Genomic DNA, 10678 nt, shown 5'->3' on the forward strand with positions numbered 1-10678 from the left:
AGGCAAAAACGTAACAATCTCAGTAATAAACACTTGATATTCTGTTATTCCTCCAGGACAGACACACTGCTGCATCATCCTGACAATACTGATGTTTGTCTGACTGCTTCATCTGACCTCTTCCACCCAAAAACACACATCTACACAGCCGTCGGCGGTCCGAGGGACAACCCGGTTCTTTGTTCTCTCCAATATCTCAGTAGGACAGTGTGATGGGGGGTTCTAAGGGAGTTTATTAAAGACAAAACTAATGAGCCAAACTAATCTCAGCACAGATCAATCTGATTCATAAAAGTGGTAGGGTGTAGGAAGCAAGATAAGAACCTCTGGAACCTCCTTCACAACCCCTTAAAACCACTCATGGAACCTCAGTGAAAACCTATAGAGCCCCTATAATCTCCTTCAGAACCCTTCAAGAACCTCCTCTTGCCTTTGGAACATCAAAAGAGCCTCTCACATTTCCTCAAGGGCCTCAGAAACTTCCTAATGTATCCTATATAATTCTCAAGTGGTCCCAAAACCCCCTCAGGAACCTTGGGAACATCATCTGGAACCACCCAAAACTCCTGGTCGTCAGCTCAAGGAGTAAAACCTCCTTAAAGACTCCTGGAACATCTTCAAGAACAGCTGCAACCTGGACGCTCGGATAGCTCAGTGGGTAGAGCTGGCGGCCCAGGGTTCGAGTCCGACCTGTGGCCCTTTGCTGCATGTCATCTCCTGTCTCTGACCCCCTTTCTTGTCTATCTTCAGCTGTCACTGTAATAAAGGCAATAAAAAAGCCCAAAAAATATACTTTAAAAAAAAGAACACCTGCAACCTCGTAAGAACCTCTGGAACATCCCCATAAACTTTTGAGGGATCCTAAAGAGCCTCCTGAAGCTAATTCAAGTTGAGTTCTCTTCAAAAAACCCATTGGAACATCTCAAGAACATCCTCTTAATCCTGCACAAGATCTCTTCAAACCCTCTGAACTCCTTAGAACTGCTTGGAGACTCTTGAAGAACATTTTTCACACTTTTAAACACTCATGAAACCTCATCAAGAATTGCTGGAACCTTGGAAAGACCCTTTAAACCTCCTTAAAACCAATTTAGGGACCGGAAGCAGGGATTTTGAACCACCTGCAGAACCAGAATTGATCCACAGCACCACCCAGTGGTCAGAGGTACAAACAGCACCCTGATAGATTGTTCAGAGTAATTGATCAGTAGAAAACTGATCCATTCATGTTCTGTATGTTATTATTTATAATGTTCAAACCGACAATAAATCAAATAATCATATTTTGTTCTTTATTGCTTCGTTTCTCCATCTGCTCAGTTTCCTTTATTTAAATGCTTCCAGTTGTTACATACAAACACTTTTCATTCAGTTTTTCTCTTATTGATCTCTTTCATTCTGCCTTCGTAATTCCAGTTAAATGGTTTTTATTTTATGATTAATAGAGTAAAGCTGAACCTCTTACATTCGCACAAAGAAGATTATTATGTTCCTAAAGTTTCCACCATAAGAAGTTATGTCGTCTTACTATCTGCTACTGTATTTAATAAAAAAAAGAAAAAGATTTGAGACTCCATGAAAAGATCCAGCAGCAGCAGAAAGGAGAAGATGAATTATTTACAGTACAGGACAAACTACATATCCCTTATTGATCATACTGTCAGTAAAAAACAGACTTTAATTTAAACAAGTGGAGTCAAAGTGAAACAGAACCGAAGCTGCTGAGATAATAATAAAATGCATCCAGTTTTATATGTTTTATGGGGATAAACTGAGATTTAATGTGAGGGACTGTACACAATTATTTGTTATTACTGTGTAAATATTCCACATTCATTCAGATTACTTTGAAGAATAATGTGTTAAAAGACAGACAGAGCCAAATCAGAAACAGCTCAATTCAAAGTAAAGCCAATAGAAGCAGAATGCTGATTAAATATCAGAATATTTCAAATGATAGCAATCAATGATTTGATATCATTAGAATTCATCCTTCCTAAGCCCCGCCCCTCTTTGCTCTGTGCTCCAATAGCAGTTGAGCACGCCTCGGTTAGCTTTCTCCTTTCCCGCATCTTAAGTAAGCTAACATTAGCAAAACCATTGCTAACTAGCTAACGTTTGACGTAAATTAGCTAGCTAGCTAACAATAGCTGTCAGATGTAACTAGACTAGCTAGCTAACGACTGAAGATTAGCCAGCTAATGTTTTGCTCTGTTGAAAAATGTTTTTTATCTTTTAACCATCTTCAAAATGTGGTTGTCTTTTCAACATAGATAAGCCTAGCATGTAGCACATCTAAGTACAGGAAAGGTGGAAGTTGACTGAGGCTTACCAAAAAGGGGCGGGGCTTCAGAAGGGTCATTGTTTAGTTTTGTAAAAGTTTTTTTATCTTTATCTGTAAGAACAAAGTCAGAGTTAAACATTATTATTATTATTATTATTATTATTATTATTTATTGTAGCATTCACTCTGTGATCTCAAGAAAACAATTTTTTTATGTCAAGATCTCGAATCAGTTTCAGATTTAAACTAATGTCATCTTTGGTTAAAAGTTGAGTTTGCTACATTAAACCAGAGAGACGACAAAATAACGCGTATAATAATAAAATGTTCAGTATCTAGGCAAGTAGTAAAAAAAGACAAAGCTAAATCAAGCAAAAGATACAAAAGCAATATAATAAATTTAAGTACATTAACTGGAGATTAACATTGTTTTCTTTGAGATTCAAAGAATAATTCAGTCCTTTTTCAGGCTTCTGTAGTTTAGACTCATCAGTGTAGTGACTAAAGACATTTCCTTTATCAGAGTGTGCTTCAGTACATTCAATTAAATGCCCCAGACTGCAAGGAGGTCCGATACAGCGCAGTCTAATCCAGTTGAGTCCGATCCAGTTCAGTTTGCTGAGGCAGTCCAGATTTAAACCTGATGAGGATCTGTAGGAGACCAAGACATCGTCACATTCAGGTAGGATTTTATTGGTCTTTGGATTTGAGGACAGGGTTTACAATCAGAGCGACCCTCTGTCAACTTCCTGTTGAATCCAGGGTTTTAACCTTTGACCCGTCCATCAAGAAACGACTAATCTCTGCCTCAACTCTCCTTCGGCTCCTGGAGACACGAGAAAAACCTCGTCGTCTTCCTCCTCTTCCTCCTTTTCCTCCTCGCTCTCTACTTCAAAGATGGCGGTCATGGGGGCGGCGTAGAGGCGGCAGCGAGCGGCAAAGCGCCGGCTGGAAGAGCAGGGTGGAGTGAGGGAGCGAGGACGCGGGGAGGAGAGGAAGAAGAAGGGGGAAGAGGAGGAGGAGGAGGAGGTGAGGAGGAGGTGGTTGTGCATCAGATCCCGTCGCCTCCATCTGAGCATCATGGAGAATTTCTGAGGACACGGAGAGGTGGGCGACACCGGGACGTCCTGAGTCAGGTGGGCGTTAATGTCACATGTGTCCGAGGCGTGGGTTGTGGGTGCAGTGTGCAGTGGCAGCGCACTCTGGAGGTCGGTAGCAGCCGCAGGAGAAGAAACTACGCGAAGCCGCTCGACAGCAGAGATTCGAGAGGACGAATCGGAGCGACTACCCTTCTTCAGCAAGAGAGCCTTAAAGCTTTCGCTCCTCGACAATCTTTGACTTTTGAAGGTTGTGGGTCGTGTCAGGCCGGACGGGGGATCAGTGGGGGTGACCGGAGGCGAGGAGGAAGAGGAGGAGGAAGAGGAACGATGTCTGTCGTCCTCGGAGCCCCTTCTTCCTAACATCTTCCTCTTAGACCTGAGACAAACACAGAAAGACCAGTCACACACTTGAAGGTTTGTCAAACTGCTCCTTAGCGTCAGCCATCGAACCAGATGCTGCAACAGGGCTGCAGCTATCAGTTACTGCAGGAATCTAGTGTTTTACAGATTACACGCGTAATCCGATTATACTTTCGTGTTTTCTGTTGAATTTCGATCTGCACCTTTTACCTGCCTCGACTTTCCCTTTAAAGAAGGTGGATGTCTAGCAGGTTTCTTGTGTGAAGTGAGTCTTTCCGGGTGTCTGAGCTTTTTTGCTCGGTAGATCATGGATAGCATTAGCATGTTTAGTATTAGCTGACTAGCTAGTTAGCAGCTACGAGTTAGGTTAAAGACAACGAACAATAATAATAATAGTTATATGATTTAAATGAAGCTTTGGTCGTATTGGGATTATTTTGACAGTGTGATTGCAATATAATTCAGCATCACAATTTTCACTGAAAATACTGTTAAATCATTATAATGTAACATCTGTTGGAGTTTGTTCCAAACAAACATATTTTCTTACGTCTTGAGAACAAGATTTGTAGTCCAGGGAATCTCTGCAGCACTTCAAAACTACATTTGCTGTCTTGTCACACATTTTACCATAGCTGTGATTTTATTAATGCAGCCCTATTTAGGGCAGAAGGAAGGCCTATGTTGGAAAGCAAAGAGGTAGGAATCTTTCAATAAAAGGAAACAAAACTAGAAGCACCCTTGTTAGGGAAGACAGAGCAAGGAAGAAGTGTACTATTTGGGGAAATATAGAAAACAGACGACCAATACGGAAACAAGGGGACAACAAATAAAATTTCCTGTTTGGGGAAAAGGACGGAGCAAGGGGACAGGGTAACTGGTGATCTAATTAAACCTACCAAGGGTCAAGAACTAAACTCCATCTACGACACATCCAGTGACCAATCACAGGTTTACCTGCTGCCAAACCCTGCCTACGAGGGCATTCACGCCGTGCCTTCCCACACTGCACTGCTCCACCGAGGCAGAGGGATGAATCAAGCAGACAGATTAGAGCGTGATCGACTGGTTGTTACGGTAACAGTGTTTATGTTTGTGTTTGTGTGTTCCTACCTGTGGATAACAGCGAACAGATCCTCTGTGGTTCGCGGTCGACCGGAGATAAACATCTGATCTGCCGAAACACTGACGAACACATCAGCTGGACAGAGAAACAAAGAGAATTTTTAAACTGAGTATTTTTAATTTTAGTCACACATGAATCAGAATAAAAGGGTCCCTGTACTCAGCAGCTTGTGTTGCAACACAGTCTGTAATCTGCAGCTTTTACTAGCTTTATAAAAACAAAATACTTATTCATGTGTACAAATAGGCAGAAAATGGAGCTTGCTTATGCTTGTTGGGCTCTGTAAAAAACGGATTTTAGAGGCAGCTTTCTCACTGAATTACACCACATATTGAACCTTGAATAACAGCTGCAAACTAGACCTATTTTGCCCCCCCAAAACTACACTACGTGAACCTACATTGATTGGAATGGATGTACACAGCTGGTCAGAAATCAAACATCTCGGTTCTCTGTTCAGGGAAGTACCAGGTCAATCCAAGTCCACAAGTCTACATGTCTGACTCGAGGTACTGATACAGCTCCAAATGGAACTGGTTCTCAGCCTGAACTGAAGTCTGCAACCCCAAATTCTAGTCAAGTCTAGCCACCATATACGCCAGAGGTGGTTCCTTCTCCGACTAAGAGATCAAACTGTCTTATATCCAGGGTTGTCTCTTACTATCGCAGTGAACAACAACGGATTAGGAGAGATTAGTTGCGTTGTGTTTTAGCCTTAAGAGCATCTTCAGTAAACCTAACTTACCATCTGGAGGTCCTCTGGCCTCTTTCACCTCCTGCCTTCTCCTGTCTGCTGCCTCCCTGGCCACCACGCTCCTCTCTTCCTCTTCTTCCTGTATCAGGAGGTCTGGGAGAGACAGCTCCCCGCGCAGGCTGTCGGTGGACAGCGCACTGCTCAGGGAGTACTTGCTCTGACCAATCAGAGTGCAGGAGCTTTCAGAGTCACTTGTGTCTTGATCACATACTTTCATCATCCTCGTTTGCATCGTTCTCTCTTTCATCAAATCTCGTTCGTCTCCAGATGAGGATGAAGATGATGAAGACGAAGATGATGATGAAGAGGGAGAGGGCTCCATTGTTGTTGACATCATTAGCAGTTGTCTGCCTGGCCTCCTCTTCCTCCTCTTTCTTGTTTTGTCTTTCTTCCTAGTGGTGGATGGCATTATCATTGTCATCTTCATCCCTCTCTCCTCTACCCTCTCCTTTTCGTCCTCTTCATCTCCAGCCAGCGATGACCTCATCATCCTCTTAAGAAATGTTTCCCTGTCATCCTTATAAAGTCTTGTCTGGATGATCCCAGCACTAGTTGGGTCCGTTGTTCCATGTTTACCGCTGCCTGTCTGGGTGGAAGTAGCGGCATGGGCCCCTGAGTTCCCTAAGGTCTCTGAGGTTCCAATTGTTGCTGAGGTACCATAGTGTAGAGTCCCTTTGATACTTCGGGACTCTGAGATACCCATGATTCCTGAGGGACCAGAGTTTCCATAGATGCCCATGGTCCCTAAGGTGCTACAGGTCTCTGCGGTTCCCAATGTTCCTGAGGTACCACAGTTCTCCAAAGTACTCATGGTCCCATCGATAGTGCTGGGAGAACCTATGATACTCCAGGTCTCTGAGATACCCATGATGCCTGAGGTACCACAGTTCCCATAGATGCCCATGGTCCCTAAGGTGCTACTGGTCTCCATGGCGTCCCAAGTTCCTGAAGTACCACAGTTCACATAGGTACCCACAGTCCCATTTAAAGTGTTTTCAGCTGTTGTGGTATCCACGAATGCAGAGGTGCCCAAGGTCCCTAAGGTGCTACGGGTCCCTGTGGTGCTCTGAGTCAGGGTTCCACAGGTCCCAGAGGTACCTTTGGATGCCTCCCCTGTATTTCTAGACACAAATAGTGGTTTAGTTGTTTTAGGTGAGGCCAATGAGCGATCTGGCTTCTTGTGCAGAATCGGTGGCTTCTGCCTGTGAGGGGAACCAGCAGGTGAGTGCGCGATGATGTCGGCAGTCGACTTGTCAACAGTGGTGCATTTCAAGTGCTTTGGCGACTGGATACTGTGGGTCAGGTGTGTGTGTGAAGGTGAGGAAGAGGAATCAACGGGAAGCTGTGATTGGTTGTTGAACCCAGGAGAACTTGCTGGGATTTGTCCGTTGCTCTTCCATCCAACTGGTCCTTGTCTGGCCTCAGGGGACGCCGTGAGACCCAGAATGCAAAGATCCGGCTTCTTTGGAAGGACGGGCTTCTCTGGGGAGCGAAGCTTTGTGGGGCTACCCGAGTTACAGACCCTGTCACTCTGTTTAAAATCACTATATGCGGTAAAATCTACATCTGCTGCACTGTGATTCAACATTTCTGAATTATTCTTGTCAACTGTTTCTATTTCTGTTCTGCTTTCTCTATGAGATTCTTGTTTTGTTCCAGAAAGGGTCAAGTATGAAGAATCTGTGTGCCAAGCATCCTCAGGGTTTTTCAGCTTCTTGGCTGGCTCAGTTAGCTTAGCATCTGCTAACATTTTATCTGTGACTTCTTGTTGCTGCGAAAAAGGATACTGGATACTTGTGTTGATGTCAGTATCATGAGACATTCGGACCCTGGGACTATCAGGACTGGAGGCTGGATTGTTTTCCAGTGTAACGTACATGTCTGAATCTTCCTTGTCTCGCTCATTGTATCTGATGTCTTGAGGAGTTTCACCATTGGTCAGCTTAGACCCAGAGTGTCTCTGGTTAGCTGGGCTAGCAACAATGCCTCGTAGGCTCTGAAGAATAGCATACGCTGAGTCAGCGCTGGGTGTCCTCGCATCACTTTCTGTTGCTATTTCTGGTCCAGGTTGCTTTGCATCACCACTGGCTGTGGTATGAAGGCTAGGATTAGCCATTAAAGCACTAGTTATGTTAGCTTCATTGCTACCTAGATCACAGACATTTCCGACTAGCTTAACCCCACTTTTGGCCCAGTCATCAAGATTAGCATTAGCCAGCACAGCACTGTCTGCATGAGCCTCTTTTCCTGGTAGTTCATTGATAGTATTAGCATGGTTAGCGTTAGCTTGGCTATGGAGTGTATTATCCCCTGATGTAACACTGGCTAGCATTATGCTAGTGACCAGGACTTCCTGGTTCTTGACGGAGCGAAGCTTGACGCCTTGCAAAGCTTGAGCAGTGACCAGTGGGCGAGGGGGCGTGGCCACTTTAAAACGGCGGTTTGGAGAATTTCCAAGGTCTGGTGGGGGGAGGGTTGTGGGGAGAGGAGGAAGAGGAGGAGGTGGTGGAGGAGGAGGAAGGTCAGCAATTGGCAGTTCTGAGAGTTCTGAAGGTGGAGGAAGAGGAGAAGATGGAGGAGGAGGTGGGGAAGTTGGAGGAGGAGGGAAGTTGATTGATGATAACATGGTGGATACCAGAGCATGATGGGAGGTTTGTCGGACAGCATAGGAATAGGGGGGAGGAGGAGGTCGAGGACAAGGAGGAAGAGGAGGAGGAGTGGGGAGGGATGAAGGTGGGAGAGGAGGAGGATTTGGAGGAGGTGGGGGGAGGGGGAGGAGGAAGAGATGAAGGTGGAGGAGGAGGAGCCGCAGAGAGTTTGATGAAAGAAGGAAGAGGGCATGGGTGAGAAAAGGGAGGAGTCAGAGGAGGAGATTGGTGAACGGGGGAGTAAAACACAGGAGTCAAAGGAGAGGAACATTCTGGTAGAGGAGGTGGAGGAGGGAGAAAGGGATGCTTGGCAGAGGAGTCTGAGGAGGTGCAGGAGGAGAGCGAGGAGGTGGAGGAAAATGAAGAAGAGACGGAGGAGAAGAGTGACGACTTTCTCTCTGGCACTGGTGGTTTAGGCCTCCCTTCACCTCGAGACCTCGTTCTGGGCAGGGAGGAGACGGCAGGGGACAGGGGGAAGGAAGGCGAGTGTAAAGAGGAGGTAGGGGAGGTCGGGGGGAGGAAGAAAGCTCCAGGGCTCGCTGTGAGAGGGGAGGAGGGGGTAAGGGGGGAGGACACGGGAGTACCAGGAGTTGGGGTGTTAGACTGGCTGGAGTAGCCGCTGGAGGGTGAAGCGAGGCGCTGCAGGCCCGCAACGGACGAGGCAGCTGGTTGGGGGTTGAGTGTAAATCTCAGCGCCTCCTCTTCTGAGCCTGGAGACCCAGGAGTGAAGACATGAGCAGGGGAGTGGCCAGGGCTTGATGGCAGGTGCTCAGAAGGAGGAGAGTCAACGGAGGTTGGTGCCTGGCCGTCCGGACCCAAAGGTTCAAAGGTTGTGACTGTCCCGCAGTTGAGCTCACTCTGGTGTCTGTTGGTATTGCTCCTGGGCACCCAGGGGTCATCGAAGGTCTGAGGAGACGATGTGGGAGTCCGCTTGGAAGCGTGCTCCGGGCGAGGGCTGGAGGAGGAGCGGGGGCTGGAGGAGGAGCGAGGGGGTTTGCTGCGACCCGGACGGCGCCTCAGAGAGTCAGAGCGCAACGGTGGAGGAGGCGGGCGCTTGGACTTGCGGAGGGAGATGCTGCGGGAGTAGGAGGAGGAGGTGCTGTGCTTCCTTCTCTCCCGGTTTAGGAAGCGAGAGGAGGTCATCTCTGAACACAAAGAGTTGCTGTCGGCGTGAGAGGGAGTAGAGCGACCGGAGGAGAGCAGGGGGTCACAGTTCCAACCTTCCCCAGAAACACATCTCATCTCCTGGGTGAGGCTGCTCCAGTCGCCCACAGTCTGGCTGCTGTGGACACTGGAGCTGGGGGAGAGGGACTGGTAGCTCCACGTCTCCCCACTGTAGGAGCCACCGCTGTAGGAGCACTGCTGGGCGGCAGTCTGGTCATCCAGAGCTTGGTAGCTAAACTGAGACTCTGAGTCTGCGATGGAGGAAGAGGAGAGGTAGTGGGAGGAGGAAGAAGAATTGTGATAGTGGGCAGCCTTATTCAGGGGCTTATCGCTGGGGTAAGAGCACTCTGACTGTAAGGTAAGGCTGGGGGTGCCTGGGTGGGAGGAGGAGATGGGGTAGGAAGGAATAGAAGAGGAGGAGGAGGAAGGAGACTGGGGGATGACTCTGGCGGTGGGGTCAAAGGGCAGCAGGGGCTGGACGTCGCTGGGGAAACCCTGCGTATCCTGTGACCGGAAGAAAAAACATAAAGTTTATATTTTGTTTTAGTGACTGAGCTACCTGCAACATTGATTTCTCCTAAACTGACCTGGCAACAAGACGAGGAGGCACTGAGTGTCCCATAGGAGGCGCTGTTGCAGCTGACCTCGGAGTTCAGAGAGGAGTTGGTTGCCAGACGGGGGAGGCTGTGGACCTCCGAGGAGGAGCGTTCGTGACAGGGGCTGACCGGCGGGCAGGAGGTAAGGGAGGCCATGAGGCTGGACATCCCCTCTCCTCTCGGGGCTCGGATCCTCCTCGAGGATGATGGCGCTTCCTCTTTGACTTCTCCCTTCTCCTGCTCTTCAACCTCTTCCTCAGTGTTCTTCCGGTGGTGGGCAGAGGAGGAGGCGGGTCGACCGACAGTGGAGAACTGACCGGGAAGAACCAAAGAGACCAACGGCAAGTCTGCAGAGACAGGAGTTAAGAACAGAGGAGATACAGGAGGAGAAGTACTTATGATAGAGGAGGTGCTAATCAATGGATGGCGCTCATACTCAGTTTCTGGCTGACGTCATCAGGGATCCCAGTAACCGTCTTGCGGCGGCTCAGGTTACGGGGGCGCCGGGATAACGAGTCAGTGTTGGAAACGACTCTTCGAAAACTGGCCTGACGGTCAAAACTCTCTCCTGAAGATTAAAAACACAGAATAAAGCCGTTCCACCTTAAAAATCCCACAATGGAGGACAGACAAAGGACATCTTGGA

General features: G+C 47.5%; 1 protein-coding gene across 1 annotated transcript in view; it reads right to left on the bottom strand.

Annotated features, from left to right (window-relative positions):
* Nucleotides 1-1275: 1275 nt before the first annotated feature.
* Nucleotides 1276-10678, bottom strand: part of nhsl1a (NHS-like 1a) — a 19456-nt gene continuing 10053 nt past the window's right edge. The window contains 6 exon segments of the mRNA XM_051427151.1: nt 1276-3760; nt 4858-4945; nt 5616-8160; nt 8162-9940; nt 10024-10379; nt 10469-10600. Of these exon segments, the coding sequence (XP_051283111.1) occupies nt 3070-3760; nt 4858-4945; nt 5616-8160; nt 8162-9940; nt 10024-10379; nt 10469-10600 (5591 nt within the window). The 3' untranslated portion in view covers nt 1276-3069.

This window comes from Dicentrarchus labrax, unplaced genomic scaffold (assembly GCF_905237075.1).
Source record: "Dicentrarchus labrax unplaced genomic scaffold, dlabrax2021, whole genome shotgun sequence".
In the NCBI taxonomy this organism is placed as follows: domain Eukaryota; kingdom Metazoa; phylum Chordata; class Actinopteri; family Moronidae; genus Dicentrarchus; species Dicentrarchus labrax.